Genomic DNA, 23,460 nt, shown 5'->3' with positions numbered 1-23,460 from the left:
GAAGCAGGGGGTCGGGGGTGGCTGGGGGCTCTGGCGAGTGCCCTTGCCAGAAGGGGAGAGCCTCCCCCATCAAGAACAGTGGTGGATGGGAATTCTGGGAGTTGTAGTCCCTGAACACCGCTGGAAGGAACCAGGTTGGTGGACTTCATTGGAAATCATCCTTTGTGGGACAAGAGAGCGTCCTGCAGGGAGGGTAGCTGATCGTTTTGTGGATTTGGGAAGAGAGAAGCACGGGGCACAGGCCGAAGTCTGGCTTGACCGCAGGGAACTCAGCTCATCTCGGCCATTTCGGAGGGAGGCGGTGATGGGGCACGTGAAGACGGAGGGCGAAGAAGAGAGTGCCAGCGATGGGAATGCCTGTCTCTCTGAAGTAGGATAAGAAGCAGGGAGGTGACCTAGAGGCGCTTGAGTCACGGGAAAGTTACTGTGAAAATGCGAGCTGCTTTTTGGAAAAAACAAACGGGGCCAAGTTGCCCTCTTGGCTCGGCCAGCCTCTGCAGCGACCGAGAGGGAGAGGGCCTCGGATGGAGTGGGCTTGCCCCAGCCCACCAGCCATCCTGCCCCGTTTCTGCCAAGGGCGGGGAAGGGAGCCAGGGAAAGGGGCTGATGTTACTAGCGGCATCAAGGAAGTGGGCAGTTGGAGAAGGGAGAGGAAGCATCAAAGGGCAGGTGGCTGCAAGGGCGTCGATCCAAGGCAGCGCAGTTAGGAAAGGTGCATGGGAAGAGATATATTCTCTCTCTCTCTCTCTCTCTCTCTTTTTGGCTAAAAACACTCTCTAGGGCTCCAGTTGCAACCCCTCTCTCAGCTTAATTGTGTCAGGTATTGTTGTTCCATCAAGGAGTTTTGTAGGGCGCGCCCGGGAAGAGGAGGGGGCGCTGACCTTTTGGGACAAATCCAGCCTGAAACTGGGCCCGCCTCTGTTTCCTCGATTGCTGCGTTGTGCTGCTTCGGTTGGATCTTCTCATCTCGGGGCAATTCATCCCGTCACACGGGAGCTTAAATATTGGAGGCATTATGTTCCGTTATTGGATTAGGACCAGGGCCTAATGCAAAGCTTGTTGGGGGAGGCCCTAATAAAGCAGTGCTGAGAAACTGCCGCAGAAGCTGAACGGCTAAATAGCTGGGATCTAATATCTTGCAAGGTGATCTTTCCTCACGCGCAAGCCTTGAAGCTGAGCTCCAGACAGTTTACGAAAGCCAGCAATGATGCTGGTGGGGAACGAAAACCGGGGGGGGGGGGAGGAATGAAGAGACCTTTCTGGGTTCAGGAGGGAAAACGATCTATATTGTAACGGAGAAGCTTTCCTGCCTCCAGAAAAGGAGAACCCAGAGAAGTCTGGAGAAGGGGAAAGAAGGGAGCATGTTTTTGACTCCTTTGGGTAGCTTGGGAGCTGGGAGATGAAAAGTTGCTCGAGGGCAGGACGTGCCCCGTGAAGCAGGTGGAAAAGCAGCGCTGATATTCTTTGGGGTCAGGACAGGTTTTGGGCAATGAAGGGGAAGGGGAAGCCTGGAGGAGGCCCCGATTCCTGAGAGCTCGGGTGCTTGGAGCCTGGGAGGTGACACTTGATAAAGGCACTCATTACTGTGGAATTAAAATTCAGGCTGGGGGCAATCCAAATTCTGCTCCGAGGAACACTTTTTTGCCTAGTTTGTGTGCACAGGCGTCTCTCTCACACATCCTGGCCGTCATCATTTCTTTGGACCCGGAACATGGAGTCCAGGGGTGGTCAAAAAGATGGCCGATGCAACAGCACGCCCAGAGCTCCATGTGGGTTTTATGTGGCGCTCTTGGGTGGGCTTCTCGATTTTCTTGACGTCGCCTTGCGGAGACCCCTGAAGGAGTTGTTCAAGATCTGGAAGGACCGTGACAGCAGACCTTCTTCAACCGTCTCTTGCCTTCTGGAGGGGTCTTCCAAAGGCATTACCTGCCCCTGTGCAAGGATATATTTTGTGGCGAAGAAGCATGTTTAAAGCAGGATTTTCTTGGGCTACCTGCTGATGCCGAGTCTAGTATCCTCCGGCTGGTCAGTCTGCTGTAGCCAGCAGGAATGTTAGTCCGGAAACCAAGGGAGGCGTCAGGTGCCCACGCCCTGGGTGGCCCTTCTGTTGCCTCGGCAAGGCGGTCTTGGGATTCAGCTTCTCTTCTGGACCAGTGGGAAGGAAGGCATCTTCCTGTGCTTTTCAAACTCTAAGATGGGTGGACTTCAGCTCCCAGAATTCCCCAGCCAGCAGCCAAAGGAGAGCAAGGGACGGAAAAGGTTCCTTGACGCTGCTGCTCCCCTTACACTTGTACTCCAAAGGGTTGGCCCGGCAGCCGACTCAGCGAGGGCAGGGCTTCCTGCCCGGCAATTACGTCAAGTGCTTTTGTAGAGTTGTGATCTGGCCAGCTTTGAATACTTACCCAGAGTAATTACGGAATGAAACCCACGAAAGGAGCAAAGCTTTGCACCCTCTCTTGGGCAGAGCCCCCGCGGGAGACCAGGCCAGAGGCTGCCCCAGTGCAACCGGCGGGTGCTCTCCCTCGTCCCGAGGGCCCTCACGCTGCAGCCGGAGCAGGCCCGCCAAGTCGGAGGGGCCCCTTTGGCCCCCTCGAAGCGACCAGGGCCGTTTTTGGCCTCCGGCAGCCGGATGCAGTGGATAAATCTCCACTGGAGCGTGGCACAGCGGCGGGCTCTGAGTTTCCCTGATAAGCCCAGCACGCGTCCTCTATCAGCTTCTCAGGGCTGGCATGGAAGTGGCCGTCCCCGGCCAGAAATGCGGGCAGCGAGATAGCCTTCCTTCGCCCGAGTGTAGCTGAAGGGCAGGAGACGGAGCGGCGGAGCAGAGCATAAATCTAAGCAGCAGGTGGCCCAGATAAGCAGTGCGAGCAGAGAACAGCCAGCCAGAGGTGGTCCCTCCCCGCAGCTGATGGGCCAAGGATCGTGACTTGCAGTCAGGACACGGATGGGAATAAGCCCATGGAAGATACGCGATGGGGAGGTTTCCTGGAAAAGAAATAATAAAATGAAGGCGGGAGGGGCAAGGTAGGCACCGAGACCCCCCAGCCGATTTTGCGGCAGATGCAAAGGCTGCGTCTTTGTCAGGCTGGACCAGAGGCAGGGCCACACTCGCCCAGCAGCCTGGTTGGGTGAGCCAGAAGGGACGGGGCAGGGCGTGGAGCAGACAGAACTCTTCCTCCGTCGGAGGCCTTCAGACCTTTGGCTTTAGGACTCCGAGATCCACCTGGCGAAGCTGGCTGTGGAAGTAGATCAGAATTACCCCTGAAAGAGAGGAGGAACTGACCCCATGTTGCCTTTTGGGGAGAGGCGCTTTCATGGCACTTGCGCTTTGGCGCTGCGGGGAGGGCCTGACGGAATCAGACGAGGCCCAGCCCGTTCTTTGCTGAAGGTGCCGTGCGATCGCCGTGGCAGCACCCAGGTTGCGCACACGGCTGCCCCAGAGACCTCCTGGCTGAGACAGGGTCTCCCTTGCTCGGGGCTGCCAGGAAGGGGAGTCAGAGGGCACCCGCTTGGAGAAGACTGCCTTTGGACCGAGGGCACTGCTGGATTCGGGCCCCCTTCTCTGGTGGCACAGACTGCTTCAGGAGCAGCGCCAGGACCCAGTCTCTGGGCGGCCCCCTTTCAAAGACAGCCTCTGCTGGCGAGTCCGGCCCACCGTCCTGCTGGCGCCAGGTGGCTCTCCTTCCCACGCTGGGAACCGACCCCCCTGCTCAAGAAGGGGCCCCAGGACGGGCTCTGACCCTTCGGGTCTCCCGAGCGTCTCTGGATGCCAGACACCTGCAAAAATCCATTGCCGGCTGCGCACTTGCGTTATTGGACGTGGGAATCCGCGATTGGGCCTTCGATAGTGTTCAGTAATCCACTGGCATCTGGTGGTTGATCTTGTGCGGGGCCTGACCATCAGCTGGGTATTCGCAGGGTGCGGAGATGTCGCTGCCGGCCTTTGATGTTTCGCACCTGCGCTTTGCTTCCTGGGGGCCTCCGGGGGTTGAAGTGCTTCGGCTCGCAAGAGCGGTTGCTTTGCCCGTGCAGCCAGTGCCAGGGCCTCTGCCTGGGATGAACCTCTCCCCTCTCCCCCCCCACTTCCCCCAGCCCCTCTCTCCGCAGTTGCTCTGCCCAGACGGCTTGCTATGTGCCGGATGGGCGCGCCAGACACCCGCATTATCACGGCATGTTCCTTGGCTGCACGCCTGCAGCAGCCATGAGCAGAGCTGCGATCGATTGCGCGCTCTTCCCTGGTAGAGCTGCCATCGAGACAGGCAGGCAGAAGGGGAGAGCAGGCCATTCCCGGCTGTGGGGTGGCGAGGAAGCCTGGCCGCCTCCCGCACCGGGTATGGTGGGGGCTGAGCCGGAGCAGAGGGGAATCCGGGGGACAGTGGACTCTGATCTTCTCCTACCATAGGTATACTAGCTGTAGTAACGTGTGAGTGATTCAGGAAGCTGGGGGCCTCTGCAAAGCCGCTCTTTGCCCTGCAATCGCAACAGCAAGCCTTGCAGGAATGGGGAAGATGTGTGGGAGCAGTGGAAGGTCTAGGGCCCTCCTGAAATGCTCAGATTCCGAAAGCAGAGAAAGGTTTTCTTGTCAGGGATGATGGGAGTTGCAGTTGACTGATACTCAGAGGGCCGCAGGTTCCCCCTCCTGTCCTAGCCTGCCCTCTCGGTGCTTTTGGGGCGCACGTTTCTTCTGCTTTAGTCAGCAGCTATTATTGGATCGCCTGTGGGGACTTGAGCCCGCTTCTAGGAGCCCGGGCCCCAGAGTTTTGAAAAACGGAGGTTTCCACCTCCGCCACCCTTTTGGAACAACTGACGTGCCACAAGCATATGGAGGCCAGTTGGCAAAGGAACACGTGGTTGGGCTTACAACAGCTGTGGTCCCGCTTGTAGAACTCCCCTCTCTGCTGCTGAACGCCAGTTGGCTCTTCGCAGCCTCCGTATTGTTTTTGCTCTTTGGGTATCTGTTGGCGATCCGCTTTGTTGACGTAGCGTCCTAAAGGCGGGATATGCACGGTTGGCAATCTACGCTGGTGAAGCAAATTCAGATGAAATTAACAGTACCGTGCAGCAAACGCAGGGCAGGGGATCTTAGAGAGATCTTAGCATGTGGCCCCTCAGGATAAGAGCCGCCGCCTTTAAACGCGCCCTAAGCCGGAGATCAGTCGCGAAGGCGGCTGGACTGCCGAACGATAGCGGTTTGGACGGAGAGCACGGGAAACAGCAGAACAGGTAGATGTGCTTGGAGACAAGTGCAGGATCTGGACAGACCCCGGTGCCTTAACTGGCCGTTGCTTTCTTTTCTTCCGCAATTACAGATTACATCGCTGGGTTCTGAACCTGCAGGCTGTTACTAAAATTGGCTGAAAGACGGGTAAATACTTAAAATATAGCCAAGGAACGATGGGACGGTTTAGGACCTTCCTTCCAGGTCAGGTACTGGAAAGCGTTGTCAAAATTCGGTTCTTCAGACTCGCCAAAGAAAAGCCTTGGCATCAATTTGGCGGCTGCTTCCCTCGTTTTCTGACGTTCTTGGGGGGTGTCATTCGGCCTGGAGAAGCCGTGGCTTTAGCTCCTCCATAGAGAAGAGGGTTGAAGACACAAGGATGCAGATGGGAAGGAGGTCAGCGTTGCTCCCGTTCCAGATAGCCGGCCAGTCAGATAATAAGCAGTTGACAATTTATGGGGACTGTAGCACAAAGAATGTTTAAAGTGGACGTACAAAGCGATCCAAGAAGCCGCAATTATCAATGATAATTTAGTACGTTATTCAAAGAGAGAAAGGCACGGAGTTCAGAGATTGGCAGAGGACCTAGGAGACGTTTTCAATAAGTGATTCCCTTTATCTGTTGTTCAGCTGTAGGAGCAGGTAGGAGAAAAACAGAGGCTCTTGCTGCAGAAAGTCAGAATTTTGGAAGTGTTCTGCCAAAGCAAACGGGGAGAGAAATGTAGCATTCACAGAGAGAGACACACACACGTGCCAAGGGGGAGCACCTTTTCTTTCCATTTCATTTGGGGATGGAGAAATTAATACAGAAACGTTTCTGGCTTGCAGACCAAAAGTGGGGGGGGGGGGCAGCTACTTTTTCTTTGCGGCTTCTGCGCAGAAGTTCTGATCTCGGCCGGGCTGCTTCGGGGATCCAAAAGGCCGGGTTTCCGAAGCCCAGGAAGGCAATCTGCTGGAAGGAGATTGGATCAGCTCCTGCAAGTCCAGCAGCCTTCTTGGGGCTGCGCTGCAGGTGCAACGCAGTGGACAACCCAGAGGTCACCCTGGCTGGGTGCTGCAAGAGGGCTCAGAGACGAAAAGCTGGCAAGTGAGGAGGGAATCAGGGCTGGGCCAGGCGACTCCAGCGATGGAGGGGGGTGGAAAGAAGAGGAGAAGGAGCAAGAGAGAGAGAGTTTGGGGCTTGGGGGTCCTTCTCCTGTTATAAGAGGTTTCTGCTGGTATTGCTAGTCCAGGTCGTCCTACCTAGGAGAAATGAGGGATAAGAAAGACAGGCAGGATTCAGGAAAGAGTCGAAAAAGCTGAGCCCAGAGGCTGGGCTGGCTTACAGCTCCCCAAGGGCCGAGGGCCCAGAAAACGTTTTCCAGACTCTCTAATGGGGGGGGGGGGCTGGGAAGGAGAGATGAAAGTGTGTGCCGGCTGCTCACATTAAGTAGAGGAATGGCCCAGGGAAACCTCGTCGTTCTGATCGCTTGACCGTGGGCAGCGATCCTGACTTCGCCTGCCCCTGTTCCGTCAAGGCCCAACGGGCAGCGTTGAGGGGCGTCTGCACAGCCGTAGTGGGGAGAGGTCATCCTGGTGGCCTTTTAATATGATGACTTGCGACTGGAATTGCTGGACACGGCGGTCATGGAAGGGGCTAGTGATGGTACCCCACTTTTCTTCAAACTGTGGGGTTCTCTCCCACTGGACATGCCTGCCAGATCCTCCTAGCACATTCACTAAGGAATGGTTCCTGCAGTTGGTGTTTTTGATGTCTTAGTTTCACTGTAGTGATAAATTTGCACAAACATTGAACCAAATTGGGGCACGGTTTACAGAGGAAGCAAGTGACCCAGAAGGGCCCCTTCCCGGCACCTTCCTTCTCTTTTTCACTCTGGTCCCCCAACCCTTGCGATTGCATCTTCCTAGGAGTGTCCTCAATTTCCGGCTCCTAAGGGCCCCGAGTCAGCCAGCATGCCCACCCCCCAGCTGGCTAATGGAAGGGCACAAATCAATGCTGCCCACCTTCATTTTGCCTCACTGTTCATTTGGGCCGAAAGACGAGAATGGCCATGGTGCAGGAAAGAGGTTGGCCCGCTCCTCAGATCTGTTGGGAAGGACGGGGAGGCTCCGAGACCCTGGAGCACCTCAATTTCTGGGGTGCAGCTGGAAGAGGAGCCCAGAGCCTCCAGCAATGGGCAGCAGACCTCGCAGCTCTTCTCTGGAGGAGCAGGGAGCTGCTGGGCCCCTGAACCCAGGCGGGGGCCCTGTCTGGTGCGCCAGCCAGTGGCCCCAGCCTCGGAGCAAGGCCGCCCCACTCGTGGAAGGGGCCTTGCTCACTCGATGAAGGCACACAGGCAGCAGCTTGGCATTGATCTGAGCGCAGTGAAAGGGACACCTGAAGCCCTTTGGTGTTAGTGTGGCACGACTGACTGAGTCAGCTGTTCCCAGCAACTGACTCACTCCCTGCATGAGCAGGGCAAGATCGGGGCTGATCTGGTGGGGGGGCTATTTTGGAAGCCCACCCAGCTGCCTTGCCTGAAAGGACTCTGAAGGGCTCTCAAGTCCTGATTCCACCCCACCCCCCCCCGGCCTTGGCACAACAACAGCAAAGTATAAACATCTACAGTAGCTCGGTGAATAGAAGTGCCGTTGTACAGACCACGCCAGTGACTTCCTTCTGGCATCTTCATCGCATCATCCCGAAGTGACAGAAAGCCTGCACCTTCCAGGGGGCTGGGTTACAATTCCCATCTCGTCCAGCCGCGTGGCTGTCAAGGATGATGGGCATTGGAATTTGGCAGGTTTGCTGCCCCAGGCCACTGCTCCGGACCTCAGGATCCGAGAAGAGCAGGGCAGGGAAGCCTTTGGGCACCGGGGGGGGGGCGGTTTGAAAGGCCCTAGTAGGCCCCTTCCCCAAAGGGCTGCCGTGACAGATGCAGCCAGTCCAAAGCCCTCGCTGGCTGGACGGTAAACCCCAAGACATTCCCCCCAGCCATCTTCCCTTGGCTCTTCTCTTCTGGGCGGGCAGCCTTCCGGACGGGCCAGGCGTTGCAGCTCCCCCCGCCCCCGCCAATCATTTTTATTTTCTAAGGATGTCTGGAAAGTTTGGCGGCAGGCTGGTGTTTCATGTCATCTCTCGTTTCTCCCTAAGCGACTCTGAAAGGAATTCACCAAGTCGAGTGGGACAAGGCAAGAGAGGTGTCTGTAGGGCCCCTGGATTTGCAGACCCTCGGTGGGTCGGGCCCCCTCCCCCTTTGCCGGATCTTGGCCTCCCGGGAGCCTGATCTCATTTTGCTAGAGGCTCCTTTGCCAAGCAGCAACCTTCCTTCTTGCAAGTCTCTGAGGAGAAAAGTTATATTTAGAGATTTTTAGCAGCTCTTTTTGGTGTGTTATTTATTTATTTGCGAAAGGGAGGGGCGAGAAACTGCACTGCATCCCTGGGTGTGTGTTTTACCCTAAAGGAGCGCTGCTGCCTGGCCTCCCTGAGCACAGGAACGTCCTCCTTCCTTGATCCTTGGAAGCTGGCGTTCTCTACCTGTGCGCTGAGCAATCTGGCCACCATAGTTTGTAAGCCGGGGCTAATGGCTCAGGGACGTTGCAGGAGCCCTGCCAGTTGTGGTGAATCAGATGAAGCGTGTTTGGAAAGCCACGGCTGAAGTGTGACGTGTGAACCAAGTCACTCGGCTGGCCCCAGCGTGGCGTACAGAGGCTCTTGGTCTCCTCCTTGTGGGCGTCCTGGGAGGTAGCAATAGGACCTCCACCGAAGATAAGGGCCAATCGCTTGTGGAAGCCCTGGTGAGGCAGGGGAGGGACGTGGCAGGACCTGTGCGCGGCTCTCCTTTTTGCAGCGCGGAGGGGACGCGGGCAGGCTGATGTCCAGGGCGACCTGGAGGGTTTCTGGCAGCCTCTGAAAAACAGAACAGCCCAGCAGGAAATGGCATTTGTGAACAAGGGTTCAAGGGTCAAGTCAACTGCTGCCAGGGGCCGGCAAGGAGAAGGGCTGGCCTGCCAGCTGCGTTTGCAAGGGAGCCGGGTCTCCCGAGAGGGAGCTTTTCGGCTGCCTGTTTTCGCTTCCCTGGTTTGAGGGAGAATTGAAAATGCCACTGGGATGTTTGCCTGTATTCCTTGAGAAATGGGTGGCAAAGAGGAGGTACGGGGGTGCAGCAAAGCCAAGATGGTGCCCATGATTGTGCGACAGAAGCCCCACCCCTTTTTTGGGCGTGCCACAAAGCTGGAATAAGTGAGCAGGCCCCACAAGCGAGGGATCAGCATGGCTTGTGCAAAGCGTGGCCTCGTCTGCCTGCCTACCTGCCTGCCTGCCTCAGACTGCCAGCGAGCGTGCCGGCTGCTGAACGTGGCCTCTTCCAGCCTTGTCCGCATGGAGGCCCTGCCTGGCATTTACCTTGAGGCTCTTTTGAGACCAGATTGAACTCATTTTTGGGGGTGGGGGGGGAAGCAGCACAGCTTTTCAACGTGTTTTTGTTTGTTTGATCTTTGCCACTGTCTCTGGGGCTGCTTTAATCTCTTTTAATGGGTATATTTTTAACTCGTTCTGCTGCTTTTGCTGTAAATTACCCAGAGAACCTGGAGGCGTAAAAATACTTGAAGTAGATAAATAATATAACATGGAAACGATGGAGCGGCCAGTGGCTGCGCCTGACGAATCCGGGGGGGGGGGTACGAAGTGGATTAGCTGCTGGGAGGGTTCGATCCTGTTGGCTGGATGTTGCTGGACCCTCCTGGCGTGTGGCGCGTCTGGCCCCTGCCCAGGAGGTGCCGGGCCCCGGAAGATCTCCGTGATGTCAGCAGCAGCCGGGCTGCTCCCAGGTGACAGGCAGCTGCCACAGCTGAAAAGAGCTGCAGAAAAGGGGGTGGGGGGAGCATGGGAAGAGGCTGCACCCACAGAAAAGTCGGGCCTGCGAGCAGGGAACATGAGAGTGGCCCCCCAAGCAGCAGGGAGGAATGTGGCCAGGAGTGTTCAGACACGTGGGCAGCGCGATCTTCTCCTCTTGATTTGGGAAAGGATCAGAAGCTGGCCATTCCCTAGTGGTCCATGGCCACTAGGTCAGCTGTCCCTGGCCTGACCCAAGAGTCCTTGGTGCTCTCTGAGCTGTTTGCAGACCTTTCATGACCCGACTAGGTCACCCCATCAGTGCGAGGGCGGGTGGGTTTTGCTCCCTGTTTATATACAGCTCCCATCATCCACGGCCAGCAGGCCCACTGGGATTTGGTCCAGCTGGAGGACCTGCTGATCTACCGTGACCTCTCCTTGGCGGGCGAGGGTATCCTTTGCTCGCTGCCCTTGGCCCTTGCAGATGGGAGCTCAGTGGCCAGTTCCACCAGCAGAGCTGTGCAGGTGAGCCAAGCGGGCACCTGCTCTGTTACTTCTGAGTCATTCCGATGAGATACATGACCTTGGGAAGGGCGTGAGAGGATATTGAGGGATAAACTGAGATGCAAGAGAGTTCCTGCAGCCTCCGCCACCTGTTTCTGTCTCCATCCCCTTCACAACACGTGGCACGCTGCAAATCTGCATCTTGAATGGCAGTTTGATGGCAGCTATGGGGGAGGGGTATAGGTGTGGCTAAAGCGGGGGGAGCTGTGCAGGTTGCCCCTCCCCATCTCAGCAAGAGGGTGGGCTTCCCAGCCCCCCATTGCTCAGCTGAACCAGATTCTCTGCTCGGAGGGTGGCCCCCCAGCTCTGCCCCTGGTTCCTGGAGCATCTCGATGTGTCTCCTGAGCGCCTTCCAGACCAGGCGACCTGCTGCACCCTCAAATTGAGCCGAGTTTCAGCCCGGCACCACAATGGACAACAAGGAGAGGCAACTGCTGAGCATTTATGCCACTGTATGTGAAGAAAAGCACAGCATCTTTCTGACCCAGGAATGCTTGGAGATGCTTAGATTTCCTTTCCCCATCAGGAGATGGAAAGCCCAGTCCAGATTTGCAGCTGAATCGAAGAGCCTCCAGCCCCAAAATCAGGGGGTCGGCTTGCTGCAGAAGAGAGGATGAGGATGGCTCCCTTCTGATTGGGCAATGCAGTAAACCCTCGATTTCATAGACCCACTAGGGGACTTCACATGCAACACACAAATCTGTCTCTACCCGGTATGTCCCTCTATATATGCAAAATGCATAAAATACCCATGCATAACATCCCATTCAGATTTAACAGACATTTGGTTTTAGCAGACACCCTTCCCCCACTATTAGTCCATTAAATCGAAAGGTTACTATAATTCTTGGGATGCTGATTTTTGTTCTTTCCAGAATTGGGCAACGAACCTGCCTGCTCCCTCTGGGATCTGAACCCTCATTGGGCTGTGCTCTTCCTCCTCCAGGTTCCTTTTCACTGAATGCAGCACAAGCAAATTTAGTCCGTTCCCTGCCGCCGATGCTGCCACCCCAGTCTTGTTGCTGACGCCAGGTACCTGGGCAGCCTCCCTGCCTCTGCTTTGCCTGCCAGCCCCCACCATTCAAGCCCAAGCCCAAGGCCTGGACCCCAACCCTGACCTTTCTCCCTTCCACAGCATCGCCGCACTGCCTCTCCCTGCCCAGTTGCTGGGCAGACTTAAACCTGGAAGCATTTTGCATCTCTTTCTCTGCAGAGTCGGTGCCCGAGTCTCCCCCTCCTCCTGCCTTCCCTTTAAGAAGATAGAGATTGTTCAGAGACAAGGAGAGAGAAATTGTGTCCAATTGCAAGGCGTGCAAATGATGCCGAGAGACACTCAGACATACGGCAGACGTTGTTGAAAAGAGAGGATGGGAGACGCTCTGGAGAGCTGCTGGCTGAGGAGCCCAACCAAGTGAAAAGTAACTTGGGGAAGAAAGCGTGGCCCCTCCGAAGAAGCTGCCAGACAAGGCTTAATCCGTGGGGCCAAGAACAGGGCAAAGCCACGCAGGAGCTCCCAACATGGGTACCTTCAGAGACAGGCTTCAGGCTTCTCCGAACAGCTGACTTCCATCTTAGATAAGCAAAGGAAGGTCTACTCCGTTAACTCCGAAGGGAGCACACCACGCAGGCTCGTGCTCCGTGGCTCAGGGAGGAATAAACCCAGCTCCGAGGCCTGGGGGCGCGTGGGCCGGCTCGTGTGCTTGGCCGGCCTTCTTTCCATCCTCCAGCTGGTCGGTCTCAGGCTGCTGGCCAGAGGTGGGAAGAGCCCCGGCAGACGGGCAAGGGCCCCATGTCGAGGCTTACAGTATTGGTATCTCATCAGAACAGTTCGGAACTTTAAGACTGGCTGATGGGAGCTGGAATTCAGCACGCGTGGCGGGCAGAAGGTTGCTGAAGTTTCTCCTGGCCACCTTCCCAATTGCTTGGCTCCGTGTTCAGCTCGTTGGGTTTGCCCCCCTCCCCTCCCCACCTGCCGGGCCACCTAACCGCCACGTCTTCCCTTGAGTACAAGAAAGTCGGGATGGAGGTTTTACAACCTGACTTCCAAGGATGGGTTGCAAAGCTGGGAATATGAGCAATCATGATTGCTGCTGTAGTGCAGCAACAGCCTTTTCCGAGGATTCTGGCCTTGGGAGGTTTTCGTGTAACCTGAAATTCTGTTGCGCCCTCTAATGGGTCCCACTCCTGATGTTCTGGTTTGTGGGGGAAAGAAAGAAGCTCTTAATACACCCGAACCAGCAGACAAGAGTTATGATTTCTCTCCAAGCCGAAATTGAAAACTGGGAGTCGCTCTCTCCTGCCAAACCATGGTTTGACATGGCTTGCTATCTTTATGAGGCTGAGCAGAGGTCCTGGAGCTCTTAGGAATATTCAGTCTAAATAAAGCTTGAAGTGCTAATTGTTACCAGTTTGAAGGCTTGGAGGGTGCATCTGATCTCCTAGCCCCGTCTGGCACCCACTCGGCATTGTTCACACCATTGGTGCTTATGACTTCCTTCCTTCCTTCCTTCCTTCCTTCCTTCCTTCCTTCCTTCCTTCCTTCCTTCCTTCCTTCCTTCCTTCCTTCCTTCCTTCCTTCCTTCCTTCCTTCCTTCCTTCCTTCCTTCCACATCTGGGCCATGGCAGCTGCACGGGGTGCCAGTTGGAAAGTTTCTGTGCCTGTTGCGACTGTCAGCGTCTTCAGCAGCAGTGACAGGCTGGGCTTTTCGCTTGCCTGGCTGTTCAGCCAGCACATGTTGCCCAGAATTGGGGTCCCCCTGCTTCCTGATTGGATTTTATTTTTGCTGACAGACAGGAAAGAATCGCCATGCGGGCTGGTGGGCACAAGGTTGGCAAAGGCCCCTGCCCACAATGATGGGGCTTTACCCCATCCTCTGCCGCAGAGAAGCAGGCGGCCTCGGCCTCAGCATCCCCCCTTCGGTCCTTCCAGCTTTTGGCCATCGCTTGCTTGTCCTGAAATCACCTGGGACTTTTAAAAAAAAATGAATTAACGCCCCCACAAAGTTAGGGATGACCATGAATCCCTGAGTAGCAACTTTTCTAAGTCCACCATAGGTTTGCAAAAAGATGCTCTTCCAAAATCATACCTTTCCAGGGATAGCACAGGAATGACAGTGTGCAAATCGCCTTGCTCATTCCCTCCCCGTCCCCCAATCCTTAACTGCTAGGAACGCCGACCGTTTTTTCCCTCCTGATTACCTGCTCGCTCAATCAACCGTGGGGCCTCCTTTAGAGGGTAGTCATTTCCCCAGGTAATCAGTGCTCCCAACCCTTTTCTTTCTGAAGTTTTTATTCCCTTCACTTATAGAAGGAAAAGAATAGAGCTGGGTGGAAAGTCGCACGCCAAGTCACCTGGTTGGAGTCCATCGGTCCCTAAAGTTGGCAGTCAAAAGGCATCCTGTATGATCCAGCATGCCGAGGAGGGGGAGGGAGGGGGTCTGGTGCTCTGTTTCATGCGCACGATGGATATTCGGGCGGCTGAGGGTTGTCCCAGAACTGGGGAGCTCCCTTGGTCAGAATCCCTCTGCCTTCCCAGAAAAGCAGACTGTCCTTGTGGAAGGAATTGGGGGTTTTATTCACATTGGCAGGACACAGGCGGCAGAGGGGGGCACAGCGGTCCTGGGGAGATGATGCCCCTATGGGCAGAACAGTGGCAAAAGGATGGGAAGGACAGCCCCCCGGGGCTTGGCACGACGCAGGGGCCAGGCTCAGTCCTCCGAGACTGGTGGGGCTGTTCCCCCTGGTGCTGAGTCTCCTGAAGGCTGGCCTGCTCATTCCACAGCCCTGCTGCCCGTTCCTGCCCGGGCATTTCTGATGGACTTGTCTTGGGTCCGGAAAGGCTGGACCTGCAGGTGTTGGGGCCTGGCGCAGGTTCAGGGCCAGCCGGCTCCCCTTGGGGAACAAGAAAGCGGTGCCGGGAAGCCCGCCCGTGGTGGGAAGAAGGGCCTGACTTGGGTGCGGCTCCCCTCCCTGTCCCCAGAAGTCCCTTTGGCTGGAAGGTGGGGCGGCCAGCTGCGCTCCCGGGTGCCCTGAAAGGGTCCCTGGGAAGTCGCTTTCTCACTAGCAGCTCTTGGTGCCCGCTTGCTTCCTTTTCCCCTGCTGCTTCCTGTGGGTCTTTTAAATGAGTCTTGCTGTTATCTTCTCCTCAGCTTCTGCCCAGTAATTGCTGTCGCTCAGTCAACCCACTGCTGCTAACGAGGGCTGCTAATGAGAGGAGCCCGAGCGAACCTCGGATTCCACTTCCTGGAAGCCGGCTGATATAGGAACCTTCCAGGGCTGGGGGGCCTTGAAGTCGAGGATAGCCCCCCCCAGGTCTTTCTCTCACCCCACCCCCAGCAGGACCTTGTGCACCACCAGCCTTTTCCATTTTGCTGCCCCCTCTTTGGAATAGACCCCTCCCCGCTGGGATGCAGCCCCTGGCTTTTTCAGCAGGCCTCGGGGGGGGGATGGGGTGCGCTGCCCCCTCCTCTAATCCGGAGCCTAACGAATGCAGAGTCTTACTTGTCTCGGGCACCGTGCCTTCGATTATCCCGTTATCCTGCTTTAGGCTTTGCGCTTTTTAATTCGATCTACGCAAATCGCGTACGTAAGCCTCTCGGAGTCAGCCTTGACTGCAGCAGCACAGGCACCATGTACATAAGCCCCACGGGGATAAAAGGGGCCTCCAGAGTGGCCTTTCCCGGAGTGGCTTGCATCAGCTCCGTAATTCTCAGCCAGCAGCGGGCAGGCTGAGATGCAGCCCGGCTCGTGGTGATAGTGGTGTCCTGTGAATTGCAGAGTTTTGTTTCTTGGTTTATTATCTATGCAGTTTATCCAGCACTTGAAATCCTCATGGGTTTTGGGCCAGTCCTCCAGCTTTACTGAACAGAAGTCAGAGAGTCAAAAAAGTCAAGATGGCAGCCACAAAGCAGGAACCAAAGCTCCCCTCTCTTTCCATGCATGCTGGGTTTTGATTGGGCACTTGGGTTGTGGCTGCCACCTGCTTTGCTTTGCCTTTTTTACCCGCCCCCCAGGATGCCCCAGTCACTGAACTTTCTGCAGCTCAACTTCTCGTGCAAATAGTCCAAATGCAGATCCCATTTCCCCGCCACCAAAGAGCAGTCTGCATCTAAGAATCCACATGTTGCTTTGCTGGACCAGAAAAATGGCACAACTGAACTTTCTGCCTTTTCCACCTGATTAACTTCCCTCTGGATCTCTGATTGGGAGGGTTGCGAAAAGACAGGCTGGCAAGCAACTTTTTGATGCAAGACACACATGTGCACCCACCCCGTGCATTGCTTCCTCTGATAGAAGGAGGAGATAGAGGGGGAACGTAATGAGCAGGAAAAGAGGACATGAACTTTCAGCCTAATCAGGACTAGGCTCTTGGCACTGAGAAAAAAGGCAGGCTGTGTGCAGGAGAAGCCACCTTCCCCACCATCCTCTCTCCACCTGGTTATTCTCCCAGTTGTGGTCAAAACAACACCCCACTTGGGAGTGAAGGACAGGCCCACCTGCTTCTCTCCAGATTCTGAGACCCCGTTGCGCATGTCAAGAGCCCACTCCTTGGCTCCAGAAGGTTCCAGGCAGAGCACTCTGGAAACCATCCAAAGGATGTTCCCCACACACCCCTGGCATGGCTCCCACCAGCCCACCCAGCCTCCCATCTGCTCTTGGTGGGGGGGGAGCTCCAAGGCTACCTGGAGAATGGAGTCAGCAGCTGCAGCTGGATGTCCATAAAGCAATTCATGGTGAAGGTCAACAGACAGGGGACCTGGTTGTGCTCTGGAGCTGAGGCGCAAAGGAGAGCAACGTGTGGGAGGAAAGCCTGCCTCTATCTGGGGCTCAGCTCCCCACCAGCTCTAGCCAAAAATTCAGGAAGGAGGCAAGAGAAATCCCTTACCGAAAAGGAAGTATACTGTATCATCTTCTTTAGCATCATGTGAAGTTCTGTCCAGATCTTTCAGACTGAGAATGCATGGGGTTTTTCTGCGGAAGGGCCATCAGGTCCAAAAAGAAGGCAGGATGGGCCAGAGCGACTGTGGATTGACAGCAGAGCTGATTCCAGTTACATTAATCAACCTACCTGGCAGGGTGCAGGTTGTGGAAGGCAACAGGCCCCTGCAGATGAGCTGAGAGGGGCCATCTTGCATCTCTGTAGACCCAGAGGTGCCTCCGTCCCCTTGAAACACCGCCTTCTCCACACCCGCCCTTGCACGGCGGACTGCGGGCAACAAACCTCTCTTGCAAACCCTCGCAAAAGGTGCACAGGTTGCAGCTTTCCAGGAGCTGATTATCTTGACGGTGGGCTCAAATGATCTTGCTACAGTGGGGAAGAAAATTGCCATCCCATCTTCTCATCTCCTGGGCCGATCTAATTTCAGGGAGCCCATGTTCCTCGGAAGGGTTTTCCAATTCCGCTCGTCTGAGCGGAAGTAAGAGAGGGAAAAGACTTTTGCTTCGTTGGGTTCTCTGGAATGAGGAAAAGGGAGCTGATGACCCCTCCCCGGGAATTCTGCTGTCCTAAGCAGCCCCCCACACCCACACCCTGCAGTGCTGCTGACTGCTTAGCTGGTCCCCCCTGTGGAAAAGCGACGTGTTGTGCTGCCAGGCCAGGACGTTGCCTTTCTGCATAATGCAACTTGCCTGGAGCGAGTTCCTGGTGAATGTGCCCATGGGGGGCTGCACCATTACCTTCATTTAGCCCTTGGGTGCAGCTGAAAAAAACGGGACTTTCTTTGAGCTCAGGATGCAGTGTTGCAATGCATTCTGGCATGCACCTCTTAAGTAGCCGCGCCATCGCGCACACTTCCCTCTGGTTGCAGGGGGCTCCTGGGGGCATCTGTTTGCAGCCTGCCACTTGGTTCTCCACCATCCCCTCGCAAAGCACCTTTGAAGCGCCTTCTTGCAGAAAGGATCTCGAGAGGGATGTGAAATTGGTGTTCTTTGATACAGCCCACCATCGGTGAACCCAGGAGGAGGAGGAGGAAATGCTGGAGACAATGGCGGAGCGAATGGGAGGGCGGGCGGGAGGGGGCTACGCGGCTTTCCTCAACCTGTGCACAGAGGCACACAGAGAGCTCAGTGACAAAATACCCAGCGTAATCTGTTTTGCTTCGTGCCAAAAAGCGCGCTGTCTGCCGACACTGGTTCCTTTCTCGATCTTCTGAGAATGTTCCGTGACATCAGCAGGAGCTCAGCCGGCAAATTTGTGGGAATTGCATGTTCTGCACATCTCGGCGAGCCTCTCTGGAAAGTGTCGTCCTTGTGGGTTAGTAGTCCTGCAGTTGGGGATTCCTCGCTTCCCTCACCCGCCACCCCATGAATCATTCCTTCTAGCCTGGGTAACGGGCGTTCTCTGTGCGTCCGAGGTAAGCATCTGTCTACAGCCAACCTTGGATAAGCAGTTCAGATGATGGATTTGGGATTCGGCTGAAGTGAAGTCAGGCATCCTCCGTGTTGCTCTGAAACTAATCTGGATCTTCTAAAGCAGCGTTTCTCAGCCCTGGCAGCTTGAAGATGTATGGATTCCATGCTGGCTGGGGAATTCTGGGAGTGGAAGTCCATACATCTTCAAGCTGCCACGGCTGAGAAACACTGCTCTGAAGCCCCAGGAGCAAATTGGTGTTCTGGAAGAACACAGATGTGCTGATAATGCAACTCCAAAAATGCACCAGTCAGGAGAACAGAGAGGTTCGTAGCAATAACGGGGGAAACTCAGGTGGTCCCGAGCACGGTTGGTCTTCCTGGAATAGTGTTTGACTGAGCTGTGACCTGGGGCATCTGCGCGCGCGTGTGTGTGTGTGTGTGAGAGAGAGAGAGAGTGAAGACACCAAGATTGCACAGCTGCAACTGTTCAAAGCTGCTCTCCCTTTTAAAATGTGTGGTGGGTGTCAAAAGGGGCAGAGCTTCATCTGTCCCGTTTGTGCCTTTAGAAAAAAGAGTTGCCCCGTCTTTATAATCTTTCAAAATGAATTTGAAAGGGTGTCGACTCTCAGCAGCCCTCTCCTCAAGATTTTATGGGGCCACTTAGTGAAAAATATATGTTTTGGACTGAAAAGCTTGGCTTGATTTAGGCATTCTTTGTCTTTTATTAGTTATTAAGTTGTTAATAGCACTTTCGCTTCATTATCGATATTTTATGAACATGATAAGCTGTCTTGAGAGGGCTTTTTTGTCCTCTAAGCATTGTTAAAGAAACATAACAATTACCCTCGCTTTGTTTTTTCTTTCCATCATCAACTTTGAAAACACCTCATACGAGAGCCCCTGGATCTCTCCTTCTAAAACAGTGCAAGTTTCTTCATTAGCGATACGTGGGGAATTTAGAAAAATCAGCCCCCCAAAACAGAGAAGAAGCAAGTCCTTTTTAAAGCCCATAAAACGTGCTGTTGCATAAAAATCCTGCTGCTAAAATGCCTGATATTTAGTGCCTTCATCCATCGCTTGTGCAAAGGCAACTGTTTTTGAAAATATCACTTGATTGTGTCAGATTTTTCTTTTTTTAACAAAATAGCCCTTGGTTGATTTCTGAGTGATAATCAACAGGAAGGCACCTGCTTTCCTGAAGTTAATTCCAGGTATGGATCCCAATCAGGTGGCCTCTGACACTGTCGCGACTGTTCCAGCGGCTTCTCGGTTGTCAGCTGGGGATGAACGTCTGGACATCGCCCATTTCAAGGCTTGTTCATCCACCACACAGGCCAAGCTAAAATGGGGCTGGCGGTTGGCGGGAGGCCTGCCATCATCCAAACGTGTGCTGTGAAACAGACCAGGATACGAAGCCATGATGTGATTAGTGTGTTCGGGCGCCACTGTTGCTCTCCAGCAACTGACAGTTCAGAGACGTGCTGCCTTTTTCATAAAGCTGCGGATAGATTTCCCCTTCCTCCATGGACGTGTCGAGGCCCCTTTTAAAGCCTTCTGGTGCTCTTGAGTTCTCGTGGGTAGCAGCGCATTCCCTAAAATTAGGGCTCGGGACAGCTAGCTCTCATTTTATCCCAAATCATTTGGGTTTAGGACAGCCCCGGGAAGCTCTGAGAAATGTAGCCTGGCGAGAGTAAGGGGGAGAGATGCAGTCCAGCCACATTTTTTATCTCTTGCTGTTAATTTCATCCCCAGGGCCTCCCCAGGTACGGAGCGTGCCAGTATCATGGAAAAGCTTTTCTTGCCTCTTCTGATGCTTGGCACCATGGCGAAAGCTCAGCACTGCCCCGGCCGCTGCATCTGCCAGAACATCTCCCCAACGTTGACCATGCTATGTGCCAAGACGGGCCTCCTGTTCGTGCCACCAACCATTGACCGGCGCACGGTGGAGCTGCGCCTGACGGACAACTTCATCACCGTCATTCGCCGGAAGGACTTCTCCAACATGACCAACTTGGTGCACCTCACCCTCTCCCGGAACACGATCAGCCAGATCCTGCCCTACGCCTTCGCTGACCTGCGTGCCTTACGGGCCTTGCACATGAACAGTAATCGTTTGGCTGTCCTGAAGAACGAGCACTTCCGGGGCCTGGGCAACCTCCGTCACCTCATCCTGGGGAACAATCAGATCAGTCTCATTGAGCCTTCGTGTTTTGATGAGTTCCTCTCCACCGTGGAAGACCTGGACCTCTCCTATAACAACTTGGAGGCCTTGCCGTGGGAGGCCATTGGCCAGATGGTGAGTCTCAACACGCTCACTCTAGACCACAACCTCATTGACCATATTGCTGAGGGCACTTTCTCCCAGCTCCAGAAGCTGGTACGGTTAGACATGACATCTAACCGGCTACAGAAGCTGCCCCCAGACAACCTCTTCTTGAGGGCTCAAGTGCTGGCCAATGTCCGTGGGACTCACCCTTCCACCTTGACCATCAGCTTTGGGGGCAACCCACTGCACTGCAACTGTGAGCTTCTCTGGCTCCGGAGACTCACGCGGGAGGATGATCTGGAAACCTGTGCCTCCCCAGAACATTTGATGGATAAGTATTTTTGGTCGATCCCCGAAGAGGAGTTTATCTGTGAACCTCCACTCATCACCCGCCAGTATTCCAGCAAGGCGTTCATCATGGAAGGCCAAGGTGTGAGCCTCAAATGCAAAGCAGTGGGTGACCCAGAACCTTCCATCCATTGGATTGCACCTGATGGCAAGTTAATTCACAATACCACCCGTGCAACCATCTATGACAATGGCACATTGGACATCTTCATTACTACCTTAAAGGACAATGGTGTCTTCACCTGTATCGCCTCCAATGCTGCAGGAGAGGCCACCGCCCCTGTAGAAATCTGTATTGTACCTCTGCCCTTGTTAGTTAACAACACTGGCCACATGAAAGAACCTGATCCTGGCTCGTCCGACATCACCACCTCTGCCAAATCGGGCACCAACGAAACCAAGAATCACCAAGACAGAAAGATTATAGCCGCTGACCTAACGTCCACTTCCGTGGTCATCCATTGGCCCTCGGAACGGCACATCCCTGGCATTCGTATGTACCAGATCCAGTATAACAGTTCCTTGGATGACTCTTTGGTCTACAGGTGAGCGAGAAGAATCAGCCTTACAGTAAATAGGTCATTTGGTTCTGCATGCAACTCTGTGATTGCAGCCTGCAAGGCCCCTGGTTTAATATCTCACGGCTCCTGAGGTTTGACAGTGCCCACGTTAGGGTGGGACCCAAACATTCCTAGCTCTTTGGATATGCAGTTTTGCATGTCTTCTAGGTAAATATCAGTCCTGCCGTCTGAGTCACAAAGAGGAGAAATGAGTTTCTGTTTGTAGTCTCAGGTGGGAGATAAAGAGACATGGGAAGAGGCGTAAAGGGATAGGATGGGAACAAATGTGATTGCACGTGTAGAACTAATGAATGTGAATTAATGCAGGAGCAAGGTAGAGTAGCATGTGTATGTGAGAAGAGGCAGGGTTATGAGGAGGAAGGAGGGGGCAAGTGGAGAAATCCCAGGAGTTTCCAAGTTCAGGGATACTCCAAGAAAGAGTCTTGTGGGTCCGAAGAGGGAAAGACAATTCAAGAAAGTGGCCAACAACTGATTTGGTTGTTTGATGATCAACGTAACACTCCAGGAATCTCTTCCTTTTAAAAAGTCAAGGCATGTGCCTTCAAGGTTCACCTGCAAGGTGAAGACCTCCTAGCTCTGATCTGAGAGGTGTGAATGCAACAGTGATGCAGTGACCATTCAGAATGAGTCAGGTGCAGATTGACTCACATTAAAGGGCAGGGCACCCACAAAGGCATGTATTTATGGCTTTTCCCCATTTGCTGCGCATTTTCTGCTCCCTGCTTTGTGTCTGTGTGAGTTGTCCTCCTCCTGTGACAGCTGCACCCTCCTGCCTCTCACCTCTGGGGCAAGAGGGAACTGGGTGCCCACCCAGTGCCCCTCCTCAGCAGACGTCTGTGGGAGAAACGGGTGCGATGCTGAATGGAAGGAACCTGGAGGGAAGAGGGGAAATGGGGAGGTAGCCGAGCAGCCAGAAAGGCCCGTCCCTTTCCAAGCAGGGGGGGAGACCCAGGATGCTGCGCCGGCCTTGAGCTGGAGCAAGAATGGAGGGGTGGAGAATCTCCAGAATCAAGCACATCCTCCTGAGAGGCCGTCTGCTGGCATGTTGGAACCCAGTTCTCGCAATGCCCAATCTGTGTTCCTGGTACTCCATCAGCTGTTGCAGGTCGAAGTCGTGGGCTATCAAGGTTGGAAAAAGCCAGTTGTCTGGTGCGTGGGATTCCAGTAGTTCCCACAACCTCAACACACCTTCTCTGCTGCTCTCCCTCCTACACGAGGTTGGCTTACCGGCACGTGGAGAACGGATTTTCTTCCTTTCCCACTGTGGAAGCCTTTTAGCTCTGAAACGAGGAGTAAGAAAAATGGTGCCATTGCTGTCTGAAAGAAAAGGGGAGGACGTGCTCTGGGGGAGGGCTTCTAAAGGGTTGTTTGTTGATCTTTCTCCCCCTTCCCCAATATTTGATAAAAAAAACTTCAAGCTTTGGGTTTCTCAGAATGAGATCTTGTTTTGTACCTGGGCAACTGTTTGAAGTGGGCTCCAAGTTGAGTCCCATCTACCCTCCAACCCCTGCTTTGCAGTTCTAGGGCAGCATTCTCAACCTTGGCAACTTGAAGATGCGTAGACTTCAACTCCCAGAATTCTCCAGCCAGCATTAGTCCACAGCATCTTAAAGTTGCCGAGGTTGACAAACGCTGTTCTAGAGTGATAATCGTTCAAGGCAAAAAAGGTTGCACACTCCTTAACAGGAGCTGGCACTCTGCACATGCTCCTAGTTTGGACCTTGCCTTCCTAACAATTGTGGACAAGGCCACCCTTGTGCCATGGAAACTGAGTTAAGGTTTCCCAAGCACCCAGTACAACCGGGTGAACTCTGAATGAGTAGCAGATTCCTTTTAAGAAAAAAAAACAGCAGGTAGAATTGCTAAACGCTCCTTCGCCTCTGCTCCCAGGTGCTGAACAACGGTTGGAATGCATTTGGCATTTGGGTGTCATAGCACAAAAGCGCCTCTGTGAACAGGGGTGGTCTATCTCTGAGTACCAGTGTTGGGGGGAGAGTTCCACTGTTGCACTTCCTGGGGCACCTGGCCACTGACCTTGGGACAGGTGCCGGACAAATCCGGCAGGGCTGCTCTAACACCTCAGGTGAGGCTTCCCCCTCTCCCCCCTTCCGCCTCCGTTTCTACCCTCGAAGAAAGCGTTCCCTACTCCGTTTCTGCAGGCTGCAGCGTAGATGTGGGCGATCTCTGCACTCCTTTTTGCACAAGGTGTCCAAAAGCGCAGGACGCCAGGAAAAGATGGTCCACTCCTGTGCAGCTGCTGACGTGTAGGCAAAGCCCCTTGAGGTGCTGCAGTGTGCTGGGTTCAAGGCAACTCAGACTG

General features: G+C 54.5%; 1 protein-coding gene across 1 annotated transcript in view; it reads left to right on the top strand.

Moving 5' to 3' along the window:
• LRFN1 (leucine rich repeat and fibronectin type III domain containing 1) overlaps positions 1–23,460 on the top strand; it is a 44,228-nt gene that overhangs the window by 17,608 nt on the left and 3,160 nt on the right. The window contains exon 2 of the mRNA XM_088139674.1: positions 19,698–21,104. Coding sequence (XP_087995800.1) covers positions 19,729–21,104 — 1,376 coding nt within the window. The 5' untranslated portion in view covers positions 19,698–19,728. The remainder of the gene's footprint in view (positions 1–19,697; positions 21,105–23,460) is intronic.

This window comes from Python bivittatus, unplaced genomic scaffold (genome assembly GCF_059951505.1).
Source record: "Python bivittatus isolate LINGU-HERP-01145 unplaced genomic scaffold, Pbiv_v1 ctg000310_np1212, whole genome shotgun sequence".
Lineage (NCBI taxonomy): Eukaryota > Metazoa > Chordata > Lepidosauria > Squamata > Pythonidae > Python > Python bivittatus.
The sequence above is the reverse complement of the archived record's forward strand: the minus strand, read 5'-3'. Positions and strand labels throughout refer to the sequence as shown.